Here is a 24,765-nt window from a genome sequence, read left to right on the forward strand (position 1 = left end):
CTAAGTTTTAAGGAAGTTCATAAATATTACGAGATGAAATATTCTTTAAAAGTTTAAAAGATAAAAGAAGTTTGAAATAAAGGGATGTAATACAAAAAATGTCTAACATTTGTTCTTTTCTTGTTACTGTAACAAAATAAAGATAAAGAATGTAACCCTATAATTTAGCGAATAAACTCTTTGTTTTTGTATAAAGAAGTAAAGAATTATAAGAAAACGAATTAAAAAGTTGCACGAATGTACGCAAGGAAAATTATAAGTTTCTTTATTTGCTATGTATTCATTTCAAAACATGTAAGCTACATGCAGGCGTTTCATTGTCCTTTTAGCCAAATACTTGGTTGATTCAGCACTAATATTAAAATATTAAAGTAAGCGGAAATTCTGCAAACTTGTCAGTGTACTATTATAGATCAATTTTATTACTCGAGGCGTTTTGTACTTTTAGCTCATACATGTAACAATAGTGGGGTAATTGACAATTTATGCTGATAAATGATCAGTTTAAGATAAATGATACACGTGGTATGAAAAGCACGTATTTTTTTTCTTATATTATATTTGTTAAACATTTGAAGTATGTTTTTTAAGATTATCATCCACAATATTAACTCACATGTTATCTTTTATAAACAGGATTTTATGTATTACCAGTGTAAGGTTTGATTGGTGTTCAAATTTAGCTTTATATAATATATGTGTAAAGTTGTATACATAAAAATCTATTAAAAACTTAAAAACTGTCTAGAGATACACTATTAAATAACTTTTATCAATTCGTAGTGTGTGCTTTATTTAATTGTAGCTAAAATAATTAACATCGCAGACCGTTCTTTATTCTAATATGAAAATAAATAAAATACTACTTTTATATACCAAGTATAACTGTAAAAATCAATTTAAAGAAAATAGACTAAAACTGAATTACATGTAACGGCGCCGCTTTATCTAAATCCGATTCTAGTCTACGCTTTCGGGATTACACTATCATTTTAAATATTATTCAATTTGCATTTAAGTTATTAAAGGTGTATTTTATAAAAGGAATTTTTTATGAAGATATATTTATTAGTTTTTACGATATTTGCAATAAACGCGATTGCAAATAGTTCATAGTATCATTCGTTATATGCATAAATATGAGCCTTGGCAAACCTTCCCTGGATTTCGCGGTGACTGCCGGTGATTCACCTCGATCCATCGCAATTCATCGCGACCCGCTGAGATTTTTCATCGCGGGTCGCCTTGGACACTTTATCCATGATAATATATCGTGGAGTCTATTTAAATCATCGAGATTCACTAGTGAATCATTGAAAAAAAAGCATCGCGATTTTCCACTCAGAGTAAATATTTGTGCTGGTGGTAACGCGGAAAAAAGCAAAATCCGCGGCGAGCGAGTGACCCTAGTTTAAATGCATATCCATACGTTGTCCCGTTTGCTTATTTTGGGTTTATCGCCGTTTTACAGTATTTCATTTATGTACCGTTGGGCAGTGTTCTTGGATTCTGTACAAGCTTGTTCTCAAAGGTTATTGCTAATTTCCCAACATGTATCAGTGTTGGAGGACGAATAATTTCAGTAACAATTCTTTTTATCAAATTGTCACAGAGAACATACGCCAAGCCTGCTCGTGACTCTACGATCCGTAGATCTGCATTCTCCCTATTGAGTTGCCCTTACTAAAAAGAGGTATTCCACTTGCAGCTTGACCATGTGAGTTATTCAAGGTGATCAGCAGCGTACACAAGCCACTTATTTTGCAATTACTGACAGAACTAATTCCAAAAGCAGTCATATTTATCATAGAAATTATCTTGCAAACTTTAGTTGGTATTAATTTTATAAATAATAATGTCAAATATTGCATTGCTATTCGATATACATTATGGTTACTTAATGGCGTCTGATCACATTTTTTCTGAACTAAAACTAACTAATACTAAGAATCCATAATATAAACACGCCTACATTCTCCTAGCAAATTAATACTACAATATGATATATATTTAAAATTCCTACAAAAATATACACTAACCTTGACAGAGTACACACCAGGAAACATGCCTTGATAAAAATAGTTAGTCGTAATATTGTTTGTGCCAAAACTGACTGTTTTACCCTGAAAGAAACATATTTTACTTTTAAGCTTATGAAATAATATATAAAGCATATATGATAAACTTTTAAAATATGATAATATTCTAGTTAAGCAAACACATAAATCTTGTCGTTTCTAAAACTAATACCAATTTTCCTTCAAAGGAGATAGAGGATATTTGTTGTTGTTGTTCTCTTTTTTGTATGTATTTACTGTTTTGTAATATTGTGTTCCATTCATTGAGAGTTAAAATAGTATTCTATTATATTAGAAGCCCTCCATCATTAATCACGTTGTATGTATGTTAATGGAAACCATTACTGTTTTTAGCATATATGTGTGATCTGTTACATGGTTAAAATGTCTTTAAGATAGAAACATTGCCTCTAACTTTACGAGAAATCCTAAATATACACAATTATCGAAACCTCTAACGCTTTTTGAACATTTAAACAATACGTTGAACAGTTCAACAATATAAACAGTGTAAAATTCTTTTACAACCCCTACCCATTTTTTTTAAAAAACTACAACATTAATGCACAAATTTAATAATATTCTATTCTAAATGAGTGAGAAATTTCATAAAATGTTCTTTCAAATGATGTGACTGATTCTGTTAAAATGATACGGAAAGAAACTACAAACGTCCAAACCTTTCGGTATTTCCTTTAGATTGGTTAAAAGGTGTGTCTGAATAATACTCATATGTACATATTACATTTGGTATTGCGTGTATGCTTTTATTCCATAACATAATAAGCATGCTATATATATGATACCGCAACAGCTTATCCGTAAATTTGTAATTTGCATATATTTAAAACTACTTAAAAGTTTCTCTTTGAATTTTTACGTACACCAAGAACAATAAAAGGCAAATGAAATATTAACGAAAACTAAACATAGCTTCAGATAAATTTATCTATTTTACGACTTCAACCAATTTTCAAAAGTCAAAAAAATAAACAGTGTTCTGCAATTTTGTAAATCAGCAAAATCGTACTCTAGGGGTAAAAATGGGAAAAAAAATCAGTATCTTGCCATACCTACAAAATAAGCCTTTATTTTTGTTGTAATAATTTACTATTTTCTCGTAGAAAACGGTATGCACACCTTTGTGTTCCTATAAATGCTGTATGTATTCTATTAATTTAAACCCTTTAATATACGACCGTACTATGCGTGTACCATTTGTTTATTGGGTACAAATCTATTTAAATCTATAAATGTAATAGAAAAAGTGGAAACTTCACAGGTCGCTCAACACGACATAAACGAAAATGTTGCAGGCTCGGTTTGATTGAGCCTGTTCATGGACGGTATATAGTAGTGGAAATGCATGCTACCGTCCACGCCCTCTAGTGCCGGGTTGAACAGAACTCAACATTTGCACATGCTAAAAGTACAAAAAGCAATTTAGAGACATCCGCAGATGTATTCAAACGGCGGTGAACATGGAACCTTCGATGATACATGGATTGAGGCGTGTAATTCCATTGAGGCGTTTGTCCCCAGATAAAGTAATGGGTTTGCCCCAAACAGGAAAACAATGGGCAGAACCAGACAAATTGGAATTTAGAAAGGGGATCTGAAGTTATGGAGTCTGCGTATCACAGGACCTGACAAAAAATAAAAAATAAAAAGAAGGCACCATATCCAAGGGATGATTTTACAAGACCCAAGGTAATGGGTTAATGTAATCAAGTATGTTATAAACACAGTGATCATTATGTAACACCAAATTGATAAGATGTTCATCGGATTATTTTTCTGAAAAATTGAGGCAGCGAGCGAAAAATATATTTTTTTTTTAGTATTTATTTTTTTGAGAAAATCAGGAGCGAGCGAAGAGAAAAGAAATATATTTGTCTTGATCTGGCTCTCAATTGACTAATTAAGACCTTTAAATAAAATGTACAACCCTTTCACCTTGGATTTGAAAAACTTGACCTGCAGCTGCACAACAAAGCAAACTCATAAAGTAATAACATGGGCATACAAAACAGTGTAATAAAAATATATGCTTCTGAAAATAATGTCAGAGAATTAGCAAATACTCAAAGCCTTCGTCTGATGTACCACGGTTGAGAGTTCAACTAAGAAAGAAATTGAACCACGAGGGTGCCAGCCCGATTGTTTAGATACTGAAGCATTTGAACGATGAACATTTGTTAATTAGACGATAAATCACAAGAAGGCATTGATTGTTTTCATTCTGACATGCCGGACTTCAATTACGCAAGGAGCGTAATTGTATCGGACGCCATGCGGCGATTTGACGTCAAAAATTGACGTCATAATACTCTCATATCGGTTCGCGCGTCAGCCGTTGTTAATTGCAGACTATACAAAACTTGATCAAATCGAGCCATGCTAGACTTTTTAATATGCAACAATGCATAACATTAAACCATAATCATGACAAAGGTGTGTGACTTGACTATTTACTGCTATGAAAAATGTAGCATTTTTAGCTCGAGGTTCTAAAGTTTTTGATCAAATATCTCTGTTACTATTAAAGTTTTTAACTTTATAGTTAAAATGGTTATTTACTATGATCAAAGTCTACACCAGGAGAAACAATCCCAATATCTCAGAAAATTTGACAGATTTGTGCCTCTTTTTACCTTAGAATAGTTTTGTTTAAGTTTTATAAAACGTCCAATAGCTCTGTTACTTTCAAAGCTTTTGACTATTATACCCCGTTCACTGGCTAATCTCTAATTTGGAGTCAGACACTAAGCAAAGACGAGCGTGCTGTCTTACGGAAGCTCTTTTTCTAACTTTAAACTTTTTTAAACGGACTTATCATTAAATTTACTAAAATAAAGTCTCAATTAAAGTCTGAAATTGATATTAACATGGAAAATTTGAAAATCTAAACTGGTCTGAACACAACTCAGAACGTTAATGCCTTACATTACACACTTTCGTATACAAATGCTGATAATTTGGTCAGGAAAAAACAGAAACCAGAAATGGGGAATGCCTAGTTTCCCTTACCAAAATAATGAAGATTGATGTTATCAAATAAAATAATATGTTATTCATCCGATTTTCAATGAAATGAATCCGATTTTTTTGGTAGCAGCACAATTCGGTAAACATTTGAAGAAAATGGTATAATTGACGATGTGTGCGTAGTTTGCATTTATTGCGATTAAAGTTTATTTTAGAATAATCTGGGACTGAAGTTATAAGCATTTGTACACTTTTAAGTCCGTAAAATGCAGTGCACCAAAATATCTTGGCGCTTGATCTTTTTTTTTTACAATAGGACAAGCGCAAGCCAAAAATGTGTTTCTGAAAATAAACGGGCGGCTTATCTGATGAACAACTTTTTAATTTGGCGAGGCCTTGTAGAAAAATATGTAAAAATATCTGTTTCTATGCCTGACCTTTTGGCCTTTGTAATTTGCAAATAAGGGTCATAAATATTTATGATACAACAGTCACACGAACCTGTGATGTTTCTACTTTAATAAGGTCCGTATCTTCAAGCATCAATATTCCGGCCTTTAATGCTGCTCCTTTGGTGAATTTCAACGTATGTCGTAAATAACGGTTTCATCCTTTCGATTTGCAAAATTTCAAATTTTCCTTTTTAATGTCTTGCATGTCCCATAATTCGCATTTCTAAAGCACATGTTTTTTCAAAAATTCTTTTAAACAAGAGGGTCATGATGACCCTGGATCGCTCACCAGAGTAATATGAGCTACATGTTTCAAATGTCAAACTGATGATTTTTAGAATTTTTTTGGAAGATTTTCCGATGTACAATCAAGTAACCCCTGGGTCAGGGCCAATTTTACCCCGAGGGTCAAATTTATGAATATTTCCCTATGTACAATCAAGATTTGAACAACTTTTGTAGAGGTCCACTAGGCAATGCTACAGGTCAAATATCTAAGCTCTAGGCCTTCTGAGTTTTTTACAGAAAATTTTGAAGATTTTTCTATGTACAATCAAGTAACCCCATGAGGCGGGGTCAATTTGACCCTGGGGATCATGATTTGAACAAATTTTGTAGAAGTCTACTAGGCAATGTCACAAGTCAAATATCTAAGATCTAGGCCTTCTGGTTTATTTTTAGACAATTTTTGAAGATTTTCCTATGTAAAATCAAGTGACCCCTGGGGTCATGATTTGAACAAATTTTGTAGAGGTCCACTAGGCAATGCTACATGTCAAATATCTAAGCTCTAGGCCTTCTGGTTTATTTTTAGAAATTTTTTGAAGATTTTCCTTTGTAAAATCAAGTGACCCCTGGGACGGGGTCAATTTTGACCCCGGGGGTCATGATTTGAACAAATTTTGTAGAGGTCCACTAGGCAATGCTACATGTCAAATATTTAAGCTCTAGGCCTTCCGGTTTATTTTTAGAAATTTTTTGAAGATTTTCCTATGTAAAATCAATTGACCCCTGGGGCGGGGTCAATTTTGACCCAGGGTCATGACTTGAACAAATTTTGTAGAGGTCTACTAGGCAATGCTACATGTCAAATATCTAAGCTCAAGGCCTTCTGGTTTATTTTAAGAAATTTTTTGAAGATTTTCCTTTGTAAAATCAAGTGACCCCTGGGACGGGGTCAATTTTGACCCCGGGGTCATGATTTGAACAACTTTAGTAGAGGTCCATTAGGCAATGCTACATGTCAAATATCAAAGATCTAGGCATTCTGGTTTATTTTTAGAAAATTTTTGAAGATTTTCCTATGTAAAATCAAGTGACCCCTGGGTTAGGGTCACGATTTGAACAAATTTTGTAGAGGTCCACTAGGCAATGCTACACGTGAAATATCTAAGCTCTAGGCCTTCAGGTTTATTTTTAGAAATTTTTTGAAGATTTTCCTATGTAAAATCAAGTGACACCTGGGGCGGGGTCAATTTTGACCCCGGGGTCATGATTTGAACAAATTTTGTAGAGGTTGCACTAGGCAATGCTACATGTCAAATATCTAAGCTCTAGGCCTTCTGGTTTATTTTTAGAGAATTTTTGAATATTTTCCTATGTAAAATCAAGTGACCCCTGGGGCAGGGTCAATTTTGAGCCCGGGGTCATGACTTGAACAACTTTAGTAGATGTTCATTAGGCAATGCTAAATGTCAAATATCTAAGCTCTAGGGCTTCTGTTTTTTGAGAAGAAGATTTTTTGAAGATTTTCCTATGTAATGGGGTCATGATTTGAACAAACTTCGTAGAGGTCCACTAGGCAATGCTTCACACCAAATATCTAAGCTCTAGGGCTTCTGGTTTTTGAGAAGAAGATTTTTAAAGTTTTTCATTCGGTTGCCATGGCAACCAGAGTTCAGTATGGAATTCAATTTTTTGAACAACTTTTAAAGAACACCATCCATGGAACATCCCTGTGAAGTTTCATCAAAATTGGCCTGGTGGTTTAGGAGGAGATGTTGTTTAAAGGAAAGTGTGGCCGGACGGACGGACGCCGGACGGTGAGCGATCACAATAGCTCACCCCGAGCACTTTGTGCTCAGGTGAGCTAATAAAAGCGTATCCAAATATTTTGGATAATGTGATGCAATGGTTACTGTTTGCGTTTGCGTATTTGATATTGGCGCATAATTTATATACATACATCATTGCTTTTGAATTCGATATAATATCTCTGGATGATTCCATTTCTATCCCTTTCTTTTGGTGGAATCCATGTTACCTCTACAGATCTCTCTTTAGTAACATCATCCTCTGATTTTAGACTCAAGCGGCGAATACTACCAGGCACTGTTAGGGGAATAAAAATTTCATTTGAAGTAGCTTTTAAAAAATAATAAGTTTTTTTCATGGATTTGAAATCCTAGCTGTTTTACTTTCATGTATTAGGTATTTCATACATAAATAAACTTCAATTACTTATGTCGTGAATGCGATATACTTCTCCTGTCTGTCATATATATTTTTGTACACAGAACCTCATGTTTGCAGACGAATTCTAGAACACAGCCCGGATAGGGCGCTTCTTAAACGAACTTTAGGACAAACATTATCTAAAAATCTATCGCTAACCAGAGTTTATCTGGCCTACTGACATAGTTTTGGACCCCGCATGACCAAATTTCAAATTTGACCTAGAAATCATCAAGATAAGCATTCTGGCTTAGTTTAATAAAGATTGGGTCACAACTGTGGCCTCTAGAGTTATCACAAGCTTTTCGTTTGATTTCACCGGGTGACCAAGTTTTTGACCCCACATAACCCTGATTCAAACATGACCTAAAGATTATCAAAATAAACATTCTGATTTATTCTCATGAGTTTCAAACTTAAATTGTGGTCTCTGGAGTGTTGACAAGATTTTCCTTTGATCTGGCATAGTGACCTAGATTTTAACCTCACATGACACAGTACCAAACCTGACCTAGAAATCATCAAGACAAAACATTCTGATCAAGTTTCATAAAGACTGAGTCAAAATTGTGGCATCTAAAGTGTTCACAATGGTTTGCTTTGATTTGATCGGGTGTCCTTGTTTATGACCTAGTTTCAAATTTGACCTAGAAATCATCCAGACAAACTTTCTGACAAAGTTTCACATATATTGGATAAAAATTGTGGCCTCTGAAGTCTTCTCAAGCTTTTCTTTTGATTTGACAGGGTGATCTAGGTTTTGACCCCACATGATCCAGATTCAAACTTGACCTAGAAATCATCAAGACAATCATTCTGACTAAGTTTCATATATATTGGGTCACAACTGTGGTCTCTAGAGTGTTCACAAGCTTTTCCTTTGATCTTGCCTACTGGCCGAGGTTTTGACACCACATCACCCAGCTTCCCAGAGATCATCAAGACAAACATTCTGACAAAGTTTTATAAATACTGGGTCATAACTGTGGCCTCTAGAGTGTTCACAAGCTTTTCCTTTGAACTGGTCTTCTGACCTAGGTTTTCACCCTAGTTTCGAACTTGGCCTAGAGATCATCAAGACTAAGATTCTGACCAAGTTTCATAAAGATTGGGTCACAAATGTTGCATCTAGAATGTTCACAAGGAAAATGTTGACGGACAACTCACGACGGACGATGAACGACGGACTACGAACGCCGACGGACGCCGCACAATGACCCGTCACAACAGCTCACCTTGAGCACTTTGCTCTGGTGAGCTTAAACGAACAAATGCATTAATTTCAGTAGAGTAGTACAGTAATAATATATCAAACACTTCACATGGACTTCAAATGATCCAGAGAAGAAAAAAAAACTAGTAAACTGGAATTGTGTTGTTCAATGTGTTTACTTGGAAGGACGTAAGAATTAGAAACATAAAAAACAGAAACTTTCTAGTGTCCTGAGGAAACTGTAAAATCACGGGCGGCACGACCATTTTAATACTACATATAAAGTTTAAAGTGATTCGAGATAGTTCTACATTATTTATTACAAATCACAAAAGCAATGACGAGACTTTAAAAGAAGAAGTAAACCATTACAGAACTTTATACGAATCACATGAGCAAAATCAAACAAATAAAAAACTTTTTGGATCAGAATATAAACAAATTATGAATGAAATGGAAAAATGTTAGGGTTTATTGGCGGAAACCGAGTGCAAACAAGCATTACTCGATATTAGAAACAACGAAACTCCCGGTTCTGGCGGGCAAGCAAAAGAATAATATGAAACTCTATTGGAACGAAATAAAACTTAACTTACAGACTCCTTAAATTTCTCGTATGGAAAAGGAGAATTATCAAATTTAAAAAAGGAAAGTATATTGAAACTATTACCAAAGACTGAAAAAGACCAATAGATACTTTCAAACTTTAAGATAAAATTATCACTCTGTTATAAAAATAAATTCTAGAATCATTTCTGTTAAAATAATTTCTATCATGTCTGTTACTTGAATATTAAAATTTCATAACACAGCACGATATTTACCAAATATATTATATCCGGATATAATTACACTTTCCTAAATCTCCAGTTTCAACACTATGTTTTACAAATTGTGATGATACGAAGTTTAGCGGCAATTGGCAGTATCTGACATTGAAGTTTACGGTGAAATACCTCTTATTTAAATCATTTCATAAAAGTTGTTTCGTTTCGTCAAAGCAGTCAAACATAAACGATCTACTTTCGAATTCAAAAACTACAAGAAAATACAATTTAATGTTTCGCCGATTTGTTTATTTCTCGAAAAATAAGAAATAAAATCATTTTTAAAATCAGTAGTAATTAAACAAACTAGTAAGAGCTTCTTCTCCCGATAATTTATCCGCTTACTGACTGCAAAATTCAACCCACGCAAACTCGTAGAAGCGTTGTTATAAACAGGTCACGCGTGTTCGCCGACAAGTGTCCAGAATGTAAATAGGATTCATCCGCGAAGTCTCGCGGAAGAATTAACGTACTTCACATATCTTTTTCGGGTCATTTAAAATGAAGCTGTCATAATTTTATTTCATCGCTGTAGTAAACTCTTTGGTAAGAGGCATCCCAATGCTTTCAGAGGTACCCGACTCAATAAAATACAACGGTAGCAGTATGTTCAGAAACTATATTTTGTCTTTCGCTCGGTGTTACGCAAGCGTGGTAAGCATGCGCAATTCAATTAATAAAATGCACAGCGCAATAAATTTGTTATTAGCGCAATGATTTTAAAGGTTTTTTTTAAACGGATATGGTAATTAATGGATAATTTGGCTAATAAGTTAATACCAGTTTTTATTTGAATTTGTGAACATCAAATTTGCTATTTTGTGACAAAAGGGCATAAAATTAGTCACCATAATCATATGCGCAAATGTATTACCAAATCCCGCAGAATCGTTATGCGTGTTTATGCTTAATGAGTTACCGCGGAAGAAAATACGTAGCTTAATTATCATTAAAATTGGAGCAATAAGTATCAATTAGTATTTTCTTTGATTCGACCAAAGACCTAGTTTTTGTTTCCAGATGACCCACATTCAAACTTTACCTAGATTTCATCAAGACTATCATTCTGACCAAATTTCATGAAGATCAATTGACAACTACAGCCTCTATCGCATACAAAAGGTTTTCCTTTGATTTGACCTAGTGACCTAGATTTTGACCCCAGACTTACTATATTCAAACTTGACCTAGATTACATCAAGGCAACTATACTGACCAAATTTTATGAAAATCCAGTGTAAAATGCAGCCCTTATTGTATACACAAGATATTTCCTTGATTTGACCTGGTGACCTAGTTTTAAAACCCAGATGACCCATATTCAGATTTGACCTAGATTTTATCAAGGCTATCATTTTGACAAAATTTCATGAAGATCAGTTAAAAAATACGGCCTCTATCGCATACAAAAGGTTTTTATTTGATTTAACCTAGTGACCTACCTTTTTGATTCAGATAATCCATATTCAAACTTGACCTAGATTTCCTCAAGACAATTATTCTGACCAAATTTCATGAAGATTAATAGAAAAATACAGCATCTATCGCATACAGAAGGGTTTTATTTGATTTGACCTAGTGACTTAATTTTTGACTCCAAATCACCAATTTTCAAATTCAAAGTAGATTACATCAAGGCAACTACACTGACCAAATTTCATGAAGATCAATTGAAAATTACAGCCTCTATAGCAAACAGATTTTTCTTTAATTTGACATAGTGACCTACTTTTTGATTCCGGATGGACCCTTTTCGAGCTCTGCTTAGGTTTTATTAAGGTTATAATTTTGACTTAATTTCAGGAAGATCAATAGAAAGCCTTTACGGCATATACAAGCTTTTCCTTTGATTTGACCTAGTGACCTATTTTTTGACCCCGGATAACCCTTTTTCAAACTCGGCCTAGATTTTAACAAGGTAATCATTCCGACCAAAATTCATGAAGATTTATTTAAAAATACAGCTTCTATCGCAAATACAATGTGTTTTTATTTGACCTAGTGACCTACTTTTTGACCCCAGATGACCCATTTTCAAACTCGACCTAGATGTTATCAAGGTAGTAATTCTGTCCAAATTTCATGAATATCAGTTGAAAAATACAGCCTCTATCGCATACACAAGCTAAATGTTGACAGACGACAGACAGAGAGACGACAGACGACGGACGACGGACATCAAGTGATCAGAAAAACTCACCTGAGTGCTAGAAAACAACAACATATGTTTCGGTGTAACACAATACAATAAGAAAATGATGCTATAAATTTAAATCTAAGTACAGTCAAAACATGTCAATGTTTGGCTATTTTGAACAATACTTGAAAACTAGAATCAATTGAAAAAGTCATCGTATTGATGTAAAACAAGTTAGATAGACATAAAGAAAAATTGCCAAAGTTTGATGAAATAAAAAGGTTGACTAAACTAAACATGACAGTCCCTAAAACTCTCATGCACATAGATAAAAGAAACTTTATTTTGACAATAAGGATATTCAATTTTTGGGTAGGAAATGAGGTTTGAAAATAACTTTCCTGTTGAAACAATTGGTCAGTAGAGATTTAGCAGTACTTTGATAACAATTTAGTATACTCTTATAAATTGCAGGGGCGATTTTCAACAAGAAGGCACCTTTAAGCTTTTTCAAATGAAATAAGTATGAGTAAAACTAACGAGCTTCAGCAGTCTGTCCTGTTACTGTTAAAGAGGATGAGCTGCCCGCATCGGTAGTTGCAGTCACTGTAATGTTATACTTACAATACTCATCTAGACCTGTCACTATGCATTCAGTAGCTTTGAAATCTGAAAATACACGATACTTGTAATTTGATATCTGCAAAAACATATTTTGAATTAAATCTATCAGCAGTTGACACTAATGAACATTAGAAAGGAATCTCACACATATAAGTATAGATTTAAAGGATATTTAACTCTTAGATAATGGTTTAATGGTAACTTATGCAATTATTGATTAATAAACAAGAAATATATCAAAACTGTATGACATATGTCTTCTGAAAATGCTTGACAGATTATAGAAATAAAGTTCCTAACAAGACCCTAATTCCAGACATTAATCAGAGATGAAATTCCAGACCGCATGAATGGAAACTGGAATTATAGTAGTTGAGTACACACTGTTCTGATGTAGTTGTAATACTTCTAAGTCGAAAGAGAGCCATACATAACAAGAGGGTCATGATGACCATGGATCGCTAACCTGAGTAATATGAGCTACATGTTTCATATGTCAAACTGTTGATTTTTAGAATATTTTTGTAAGATTTTCCGATGTACAATCAAGTAATCCTTGGGGCGGGGCCAATCTTACCCCGGGGGTCATGATTTGAACAAAGTAGAAGTCTACTAGGTAATGTTACATATCAAATATCTAAGATCTAGGCCTTCTGGTTTATTTTTAGAAAATGTTTAAAGATTTCCCTATGTACAATCAAGTAACCCTTGGGCTGGGTCAATTTAACCCTAGGGGTCAAGATTTGAACAGTTTTGTAGAGGTCCACCAGGCAATGCTAAATGTGAAATATCTAAGCTCTAGACCTTCTGGTTTATTTTTAGAAAATTTTAAAGATTTTTCTATGTACAATCAAGTAACCCCATGGGGCGGGGTCAATTTGACCCAAGGGGTCATGATTTGAACAAATTTTGTAGAAGTCTACTAGGCAATGCTACATGTCAAATATCTAAGATTAGGCCTTCTGGTTTATTTTGAGAAAACTTTGAGGATTTTTCTATGTACAATCAAGTAACCCTAAGGGGCAGGGTCAATTTGACCCCAGGGGTCATGATTTGAACAAAGTTTGTAGAAGTCTACTAGGCAATGTAAAATTTCAAATATCTAAGATCTAGGCCTTCTGGTTTATTTTTAGCAAATGTTTGCAGATTTCCCTATGTACAATCAAGTAACCCCTGGGGCTGGGTCAATTTGAACCTGGGTGAGTCAAGATTTGAACAAATTTTGTACAGGTCCACTAGGCAATGCTACATGTGAAATATCTAAACTAGGCCTTCTGGTTTATTTAAAAAAAAAATTGAAAATTTTTCTATATACAATCAAGTAACCCCATGGGGAGAGGTAAATTAGGCCCCACGGGTCATGATTTGAACAAATTTTGTAGAAGTCTACTAGGCAATGCTACATGTCAAATATCTAAGCTCTAGGTCTTTTGTTCTTTTTAGAAAATTGTTGAAGATTTTCCTATGTAAAATCAAGTGACCCCTGGGGCGGGGTCAATTTTGACCCCGGGGGTCAAGATTTGAATAAATTTTGTAGAGGTCCAGTAGGCAATGCTACATGTGAATTATCTACTCTCTAGGCCTTCTGGTTTATTTTTAGAACATTTTTGGAAATTGTCCGATGTAAAATCAAGTGATCTCTCGGGCGGGGTCAATTTTGACCCCGGGGGTCATGATTTGAACAAATTTTGTAGAGGTCTACTACGCAATGCTACATGTGATATATCTAAACTCTGGTTTATTTTTGTTAAAAAATTGAAGATTTGTCTATGTACAATCAAGTTACCCCAAGGGGCGGGGTCAATTTGACCCCAGGGGTCATGATTTGAATAAATTTTTTAGAAGTCTACTAGGCAATGCTACATGTCAAATATGTAAAATCTAGGCCTTCTGGTTTATTTCTAGAAAATTGTTGAAGATTTTCCTATGTAAAATCAAGTGACCCCAATGGGCCGGGGTCAATTTGACCCCAGGGGTCATGATTTGAATAAATTTTTTAGAAGTCTACTAGGCAATGCTACATGTCAAATATGTAAGATCTAGGCCTTCTGGTTTATTTTTAGAAAATTGTTGAAGATTTTCCTATGTAAAATCAAGTGACCCCAATGGGCCGGGGTCAATTTGACCCCAGGGGTCATGATTTGAATAAATTTTTTAGAAGTCTACTAGGCAATGCTACATGTCAAATATGTAAGATCTAGGCCTTCTGGTTTATTTTTAGAAAATTGTTGAAGATTTTCCTATGTAAAATCAAGTGACCCCTGGGGCGGGGTCAATTTTGACCCCGGGGGTCATAATTTGAACAACTTTTGTAGAGATCTACTAGGCAATGCTACATGTCAAATATGTAAGATCTAGGCCTTCTGGTTTATTTTTAGAAATTTTTTGAAAATTTTTCTATTTAAAATCAAGTGTCCCTTGGGGCGGGGTAAATTTTGACTCCGAGGGTCATGACTTGAACAAATTTTATTGAGGTCCATTAGGCAATGCTACATGTGAAATATCTAAACTCTATGCCTTCTGGTTTATTTTTAGAAATTTTTTGAATATTTTCCTATGTAAAATCAAGTGACCCCTGGGGTGACTCCGGGGGTTATGTTTAAGCAAATTTTGTAGAGGTCAACTAGGCAATGCTACATGTGAAATATCTAAGCTGTAGGCCTCCTGGTTTATTTTTAGAAAATATTTGAAGATTTTCCTATGTAAATTGAAGATTTGTCTATGTACAATCAATTAACCCCATGGGGCGGGGTCAATTTTAACCCCGTGGTCATGAGTTGAATAGTGTTAGTAGAAGTCCACTAGGCAATGCTACATGTCAAATATCTAAGCTCTAGGGCTTCTGGTTTTATGAAAAAATCAAGTGACCCCTGGGGCGGGGTTAATTTTGACCCTGGGGTCATGATTTGAACAAATTTGGTAGAGGTCCACTAGGCAATGCTTCACACCAAATATCTAAGCTCTAGTGCTTCCGACTTTTGAGAAGAAGATTTGATTTTTAATTTTTCCTTTCGGTTGCCATGGCAACCAGAGTTCTGCGTAGAATTCAATTTTTGAACAGTTTTTGTAGAACTTCACCAAAAGAACATTCCTGTGAAGTTTGGATGAAATTGGCCTAGTGGTTTATGAGGAGATGTCGTTTAAAGTAAAAGTTTATGAACGACGGACGACAGACGACGGACAACGGACGACAGACGACGGACGGTGAGTGATCAGAATAGCTCACCTTGAGCCTTTGGCTCTGGTGAGCTAAAAAGTGAAACATGAAAGTCAAAACAATCTCCGAATATTCACTTCAAGTAATTACAAAATGGAAAACGTTGAGTACAAAAGAAAGCTGACGGACGGACAGAAGGACGGGCAATTCAAATAGTATATGTATTCCGGGTCTTAGATTCAGAGGGCATAAAATATCCAGGACTACCTGAATCAATTATAACAACGAACAAACTTTGTTTCTCACTCACCAAACCCTGTCTCGCAAGGTTTTATCTTTATAGTCACGTTTTTTATACCCATGATAGTAACAGTGTATTTTGTAGGACCCGTGTATAAGTTTGGTGTTTTCCAAGTAACGTTAAGACTCGTTGCACTCTTTGTAATGGCTTTAGGGTCTGACGGCGTCCACGGCTCTATAATATACACATTTGAAAAGTTAAAACAATTGGCTTTGATATGATTACTTATTATCGGTTCGTCTCATGAATTCGCTTATTTGTTAGAAATTATCCAAAATGTGCATTCGACTGCATTTTCCTACATAAGTATGGCCTATCTATTGTAATATTTGAAACTTTGCTATAAAATACAAAGCATTCGTAATGTTAATTGTTACGACTTTTATCAGGCCTTTCAAAAATTGAAATGTATAAAATTGCATTCTGTCATATATGTTTGATAAATAATCATGTATTGGTAATACCTATCATAACCAACTTGGCACTATCAGATATGAATTGAAATAGCAACGACAACAACAACAACATGCAACAACAATTGGCGTTATTCAAAACAATTATGGAACAAACAAAAATTAAGTATTTACTAGCAATCTTTGTCCGCAGATTGGTTTCTTTTGCAAATTTCCCAGGACCTTCTTTGGTGTTTGCAGCAATCTTAACAGTATAGTTGCTATATGGTAAAAGATTTCTTATCGTGTAATGTGTCTCATTTGAACTAGTGTTATTCGTCCAGCTTACATCTGTGTCAACATTTCGAATATTTATTGTATATTTGGTTATAATGCCGTTTGGTCGGCATGGAGGTGACCAATCCAAATTCCCCGACTCAGCAGATGTTTGCACAGTTAGATGTTCGATTTCACCAGGCGCTGAAATGTAAACAAAATCTGATTTAGAGTTAAATATGTGCATTCAAGTACAAACATATTTGATTAGCACATTCACGACATTGTTAATGTTCCAGTTACATAGAATTCGAATCAAACTATTTTAAGGATATTGCCAAAAAATACGCTGTCTGATTTGGTTTGGTTTAAGTTCTTCCTTTGACCTTTTAATATGACATGACACTGGGCTCATATATATTACTTCGGCCCTGTTTTCATCAAATTCAGATGTCCCTCCGAAACAAGAAATTATAATTATTAATAACTAAGAATTCAGGGGAAAGACGTTTGACCTCCTGTCGACATACTCCGGTTATCAGTTTATAAGAACAAGTCTTATTAATATAGGCTGGCCATTAAATGTACGGTATAAGACCCATATGAACTATGGTAACCAAGAAAAATACATAAACGCCCTATCTAACTGGACAAAGCTTTTTTATCCTGCGTGTTTGTTCAGTGTTCATTCCAGAATTTTTAAGATGGATCAAAGGCCCAATTAAAGCAAAAACTTTGGAACGTTTGAAAAAGTAGGGGTCACGAAAGAATAACTGTTTTACCCGTAATGAAAAGTTGTATTTTTTAATTTTTTGTCTCATGTAGGTGAACATATTACTATTGCTATTCTTATAACATAATTACAGGTCAAAATCGTTATCGAAACCTAACCACGGAATGTCCGACAGCCATTGACAACAGAATGAATGTTTATCGCCTGATTCTGATGCCATTTGGTACTCTAGCAGTCTCTTCTTTCTTTGGACTTTGTTTTCTCTCGTCTGCTGTTTTCGGACGTTTGGTGAAAAACTTAAAATTGGATTTTATAATAATTTCAAAACAGTCTGTTATAAATTAAACAATTTCAGATGTAGCCAAGATTATTAGTTATTGAAACAACATTAATCTCGAGTTTTGGAAACTTTTCAAAACCGTAATCAAGGCAAAATTGTGCGTCAATCAAATTTCTTATAAGATATCATTCAAACCTAGAAGCTTAGATATATGCCAAAAGACAGATTCTTCGGAAATTATTATAGGAAAAATGATATTTTATACTGACTTGATTCTTTAGTCCTCAGATAGCAGCCGTCGCACCAACCATAGGGTCCTGCTCCCTCAGATGTAGACGCACTCATTGTTATATTATAATACCAGTAAGGACGTAAAGCTGACAAGCGATATGACAGATCACTTTTATTGTAAGAGATACTCTGCTCAATTAATTCGCCGTCTTCAGAATTCCAACAGGTTTTATTTTTCCATGCATATTTAATTGTATATTTTTCTATGAAACCATTGACGTCTTCTTCCTTCGGCGATTGCAGTTTTATTATAATTACGTCTTCGGTGGAATCTATAAATTCTTTAGACGGTGGCGCTGCCGGAACTGTAATTTTGTAACACTAAGCTTTAGACACACTCTCAAGAATTTTAACATCGACTCATCATATTTGCTTATTAATATAAATTAAATCTGAACAAAATGGATACCTGTACCGACGTTATTTTATCAGATCGATTGATCATAAAACTGAACAGTAAATTGATGACGTGATGACGTCATATAATCCACGTCATCATGATATGAACACATTGTGTGTATGCACAAACATATTGTTGAAAATATTCGTTAGATTCTATCATGACATTGTGTAAATTTGCAGATTGTGATATGAACATGAACTCACAGTGCTATTAACTGAAATGTTAAATAAAAAAGCTAGCTGGCCTAGAGCTGTATGTCAGAGGTATGAATAAAAGCAGGAAACTGATTTATGTTAATAAGGGCTATTTTCCCCGCAAACGATTAAACGCATAAAGCACTGATACAGATACTCCACGTGGCGGCCATTGTGATTTTACTTTTAAGAACTTACCAGCAGTTTTAGTCTTCAGCTGTTGCCATGTGTATTTTCCCCAACATTTGGTATACGCCCGAACTGTAACACTGTACTTTCTGTACGGGTGCAGGCCTTCCACCGTTTGAACAAACGGTGTTCTTCCATCAGTTATTGTCATGCTTTCTTGAGCGCCTTGACATAACTTAGGTTCTGAAAATCCAACTTCCTAAACCGAAGTAAAATTTATATTTCAAATTGAGTAGAATTTGTAATAAAGTAGAAGAGACTGTGGGATATCATATTGATGAGTATTTATCAAATTACACGTGTAAACAATGCATATCAGTAATTACAGCAAAAGGAAAAACTTGAATAATGCATTGGCATTGTTCTGGTAAGTGTAACATTTCAACTCAACTTGAGATCTTCTAACAATATCCATATCATATAATTTACATTCACGTAACACTTGCAATTAGTATTTTAAGTTAAAATCGGTTAAATAATGATACATTTATCATTTATCAACACCAACATATTCAATTAATTAAATAGAATGTTTGTCACACTGGTGCCACCACTTCCCTTAACTGTACATGGTTTCATAACTCAAGACAAATGTTTCAAAGATATTTGCAACACAAATTTTCATGCACGTTATGCGTATTTTTCAACAAGTCGAGACCATAACTCTGGTTTGGTTGAGTGAAATCCCAAACAGAACACCCTGTGCACACTTCACACGCTAAATAACAATCTTCTAATGCTTTTCCACTCTACGTCAAATACTGTTTTATGCAACACCAATTTTTATGCACTTTATGCGTATTTTTCACTTAAGTCTACACCATAACTCTGGTCTGACTGAGTGAAATCCCAAAGAAAGCGGCGACATCTGCAAAACTTAACATGCTATATAACAACCAGCTTATGCTTGTTGACTCTTAGTCAAATACTTTTAAGATATATGTAAAAGTAATTTGTATGCCCTTTTATGCATAATATTTGACAAAGTTAAGGGTAATAACTCAGGTCTTGCTTAGTGAAATATCAAACAAAACACCAGACGGACAACTTCACATAATTTTACTATGTCAAAGTCCTTTCGAGATACACGCGGCACAAACTTTTAAACCATTTTTATGCATATTTTTGCCTAGGTCAATGGTCATTACTCTGGTCTGGCTATATGAAATCTCATTAAAAGACAGAGTTAACAACTAAATGGGCTGTATAACAATCCTGTGAATTTTAATGACTCTGGGTCAAATACTTTTTGAGACATGCACGGCACATATTCGGACGAAGTACGAACAAGGGCTAATCTATGTGTCCCCTCACCTCATTATTTTCTGACGTGGGGACACTATAGATAAAACAAAAATGCTTTTATTCATACATTTTGACACGTTCTTGATAATTTTAAGAAAATCGATCTATGTAAGGATGTAATTACATTTAATTGGCGTCCTTATTCGAATTTTTAAAAGTCGTAAAAATAAGTTATATTCTGTATAAAACAAGGGAATACCATTAAAAAGAATAATGATTTATTCTGCCTGTTTGATGGTGTTTGAGTGTTCTGTGTGTCCGGAAAACCTACCCTTATATTTTTTTACCAAAACAAGATTAACTAGAGATGAAATATTAAATGCTTTCAGATATGACATGGCGTTTTTGTGTGTCTCAGATACTTATATGTAATTTTGAAAATATTTAAGGTAGTTCTGCACGTTTGATAAACCGGAAATGATGGCGTAACGTCATTTTTCTGGAAAACATAGGGTAAAACCTGGTTTCGGCGTACGGAAATGAAAATCAATTAATGGCAACTCGTGAGTAATTTTTTTTTTTTCAATTACACTGTTACTATCTTTCAAAAGTAAACATCTGATATTAAAGCATCTGAGACGTTATATAATGTATTACTTAAATGATGTCTTAGATTATCTTGAAATGAGCAATTAAGGTAGTTCTGCACATTTGATCAACCGGAAGTGATGGCGTAACGTCATTTTTCCGGAAAACGTAGAATAAGGTGTCACCCCGGTATAGAAGTACTTCCGGGTCGTTGTATCCTAGAAAGTAGTTCTTTGAAATTTTGAAGTTCCCAATTTAAGGCTATCCCTACTTTGACATGTTATATTCCAAATGTATTTATTGATACTGTGTAATTTTTTTGTCATTTCTGATGTCTTTAACAGTTGTTTTATGTGTGTTTTTTCAGGATTACATTTCTGTGCGGAAGGATTAAAAAAATACACCAGACTGGTGGCCATGACAGATGTCAGTGGGAAATTTAAACATGGACTAGATACTTTGATGTGTAGCAAAAACGTTCATCGTTGATGATGGTGTTTTTCTGTGATATATTGACTAGGATAGTATTACTCTTCAGAAATACAGAGCTGTCAATGCTGCAATTTTGTTGTGAAATTCACAATCCATGTCCAAAAGTGCTTGTTTTACTATACAGCAAAGAAGGAGAAATTGTACTGGGCCGACACCTATATGGCAAATTCAGAAAGTGGAATATCTCAGCAACCATAGGTTTACAGTCATGAAACTTCACACACTAGTAGCTGATAACAATACAAATCAGTGGTTAAAAGGATATGTCCAAGGTTTGTGAACTTTTAATTTTATTCAAATTTTAAAAATTCAGTAGTTGAATTTTCTTTGAAATTTGAGTAAAAGTTGTCTCCTCTTGATTTGTCAGTCTTCTACTGTAGTGCAAAGACACTGAACAAGCAGGAAGCTTTAAAAAGGCTGTATAAAAAGAAGACACATAGTTTTTCACTTTAATTTTAAGAAAAAAATATCAATTTAAATTTCTTAAATTTAAAAAAAAAAAAAATCTATTTCGCATAGGGTCTCTTTTCCGAAGAATTTATAAGTATATATATGTGAACATGTTACATAGTGCCGCAATAGACCGTGGAGGAACAGTGTCGTATGTATGGAAGCTGTACATTTTGGACCGGATGGGTTAATTGAGGCTATAGTCGGTTTCGTAACAAGAGTCGGAGAGACTCAGAAATGCTTGTCGGGCCTGGATCCCGAACCAGTCACGGTGTTATTACACTGATGTTAAAGCCAGTCAGCAGGCGTCTCATATATGATATAAAGAAATTGCGTGAATGTTCGTTCCCTTGCGTATGAGACGCATGACTAATATTACACGAAATAATTATTTTTCTCATTTCAGTCAAATTCAATGTGCTACCGGCATTTTGGCATTGAAGGACATTGCTTACCGGTGTGCCGAGTGCATTTGTCGGCATAATTAATGTATAACAAGTTTTCTTTACACTGACAGGACATTAGTTGTATTACACAGGGAATTACATGGAGGTTGCTTCAGTGTGATAAAATAGTTGTTGCTGTTGTTGTTGTTTGTGTATTATTTTATTTATTCATTTGTTTTTTCAGTTTAGAACATATTCCGAGCTTTCAGCTTCAGCCCGCATCAGGCCGTCGTCAGACACATTCTGCCTTGAATGGGATGCTTCTATTCTGATTTGCTTTTCAGGTTTACAACGCAGGTCTGTGTTACTAAGAAACTATTTTACCGGGCTGATTTCCTGGGTCGGCCTCGTGCAGTTTCCTTAATATGTATTTGTCTTGGTACCGACTGGAAACACAACTTGACGGTATTTGTATTTCAGTTTTGCTCGATTCATTCTACTTCATTCTTTAGATAGGACTTTTCCTGTTGGGACTTTTATTCATGTTTTTCTGTATGTTGTTTTTTCATAGCATTTATGTGTTTCAATTCTTTTAAATGTGCATTTCAGATACTTTGTTGTTTGTGCTGAAAGAGGTTGTCTGGTAATACTTATTTTAATATTCTTTTCACTATTTCAGCTAACATATATGTAGAAAATTATTCAGTTGCAGTGTTTTAATGACAGACTTCCTGTAAAGTTCCTGAACCAGTTGATATCAGAATGATAAAGACATGATAGATGGTACCAATCTGTGAATATTATGTCACTTTTTTCTACAGGTGTTCCTGATCACACTTAGAACTATACACACACACACTCAGTTGTTTCTCAAAAAAGGCCGACACCGGTTCACGATCTTTCTTTTGTCATTTGCAGGCGATGAATTCCATACGTCAGTAGGAATTTAGAATCAAACAACCAGTCAGCAGCTACCCATAAACCAGACCAACCTATTAAGTCGAGCGGGCAGAAGCTGTGATTCCCAGTGTAACACCGCAGAATGACGGCTAGTTTTCGGTAAGCGATTTTCATTTTCCACCGGTGCATTTCACTCTGGTCCTAATGTCTTTAGTCAGAACTGTAGCCTTGTCAGTAACTGCTTGACAGTTTCAGGAGTACCCTGAGCTGTGTCTGGCTCCAGTTGGAGTTCTTGACCTTCCGCACTTGCCTGCTTCCAAGATGGTGCAGATCGGCTTTGCATTTGACGTTTCAGGCATTGCCTGGCTTAGTCGAAGAAATAATTCACTTTAAGATAGTCTGTGATGTGTTGGTCTGTTTTACTTCCAGCAATTGTCATAAATATAATCACATATTGGTGTTTGCTTGTGGGTTCTTTCAATCATTAAAAGTTTCATTTTTCTGCAATTGTAGTGGGTAAATTATGCATTTTTTACTAAAAATTGCATATTTTTAAAGTATATACTCATTTTGATACATCATTTTTCAAAATAAATAAGCTTAAAGTTCCATAAAACATACTATAAGCATTAACTAGTGATATCACAGTTGATTTCATGAAAATCTGATTGAAATTTTTAGAAGGAAGGCAAATTTTGTAATGTGCCTTTTTTCTTCAAAATTCCTGTTTCCGAGCCAATTTCTCCGCAAGGTAGGTCTAATGTTTGAAATGTTTCTGCGGTACAAAATTTTCTTTGCGATGACAATGTCTTGTGTAACTTTTCTCGCAAAACCCTAAGTTACAAGATTTGTGGGAAAAATTTGGCTAAATTAAAAATTTGATAAGATTTAGGTGTCACCCCGGTATAGAAGTACTTCCGGGTCGTTGTATCCTAGAAAGTAGTTCTTTGAAATTTTGAAGTTCCCAATTTAAGGCTATCCCTACTTTGACATGTTATATTCCAAATGTATTTATTGATACTGTGTAATTTTTTTGTCATTTCTGATGTCTTTAACAGTTGTTTTATGTGTGTTTTTCAGGATTACATTTCTGTGCGGAAGGATTAAAAAACACTACACCAGACTGGTGGCCATGACAGATGTCAGTGGGAAATTTAAACATGGACTAGATACTTTGATGTGTAGCAAAAAAGTTCATCGTTGATGGTGGTGTTTTTCTGTGATATATTGACTGGGATAGTATTACTCTTCAGAAATACAGAGCTGTCAATGCTGCAATTTTGTTGTGAAATTCACAATCCATGTCCAAAAGTGCTTGTTTTACTAAACAGCAAAGAAGGAGAAATTGTACTGGGCCGACACCATAAAGAGTGGATTCGGCGTACGGAATTGAAAATCATTTTATGAATTAATCGCAACATGTGTGTAAATTTATAACAATGACATTGTTGCTATATTTCTAAAGTCAAAATATGATATTGAAACATATCACACTTTAAATAATACAAAATAATGTCTTAAATTAGCGTGAAATGTCCGATTTACTTTAATCATGGTCAAATATCTCAAAAATAAGCACACGGACCCATACATTTTATTTCACTAAATTATAGTCAATGCCTTTATTTACAACTGTGAGAAGTTTCATCAAAATCTACATTGTAGAATAATTTCTGTTCACGAAAATATTCTGAAAGTTATGATTTTCCCATAGA

At 34.5% G+C, this 24,765-nt stretch overlaps 1 protein-coding gene and 1 long non-coding RNA gene across 2 annotated transcripts; both read right to left on the reverse strand.

Moving 5' to 3' along the window:
• Positions 1-2,036: 2,036 nt before the first annotated feature.
• On the reverse strand, positions 2,037-12,775 carry LOC123544281 (uncharacterized). The gene is made up of 3 exons (XR_006685087.2): positions 12,690-12,775; positions 7,704-7,849; positions 2,037-2,123 (listed from the first exon to the last, which is right to left on the reverse strand). It is a non-coding gene; the product is annotated as an uncharacterized LOC123544281 (long non-coding RNA).
• Positions 12,776-16,232: 3,457 nt separating this feature from the next.
• On the reverse strand, positions 16,233-19,176 carry LOC123544280 (protein sidekick homolog). Its single transcript, XM_053534389.1, has 4 exons — positions 18,999-19,176; positions 18,182-18,508; positions 16,819-17,103; positions 16,233-16,405 (listed from the first exon to the last, which is right to left on the reverse strand). The coding sequence occupies exons 1-4, from the start codon at positions 19,138-19,140 to the stop codon at positions 16,233-16,235; spliced, it is 927 nt and encodes a 308-aa protein (XP_053390364.1). The 5' UTR covers positions 19,141-19,176.
• Between the last annotated feature and the right edge of the window lie 5,589 nt (positions 19,177-24,765).

Source organism: Mercenaria mercenaria, unplaced genomic scaffold, assembly GCF_021730395.1.
Source record: "Mercenaria mercenaria strain notata unplaced genomic scaffold, MADL_Memer_1 contig_3646, whole genome shotgun sequence".
Classification (NCBI taxonomy): Eukaryota; Metazoa; Mollusca; class Bivalvia; order Venerida; family Veneridae; genus Mercenaria; species Mercenaria mercenaria.

Bases quoted from the DNA above. Each gene is read 5' to 3' on its own strand.
- LOC123544280 (XM_053534389.1), bottom strand. From the start codon at position 19,140: ATGACAATAACTGATGGAAGAACACCGTTTGTTCAAACGGTGGAAGGC. The intron at 17,104-18,181 runs GTCAGTATAAAA...TTTACATTTCAG, and splicing joins TCTGAGGACTAAAGAATCAA to CGCCTGGTGAAATCGAACAT. The intron at 16,406-16,818 runs GTAAATACTTAA...TGTATATTATAG, and splicing joins TCTGCGGACAAAGATTGCTA to AGCCGTGGACGCCGTCAGAC.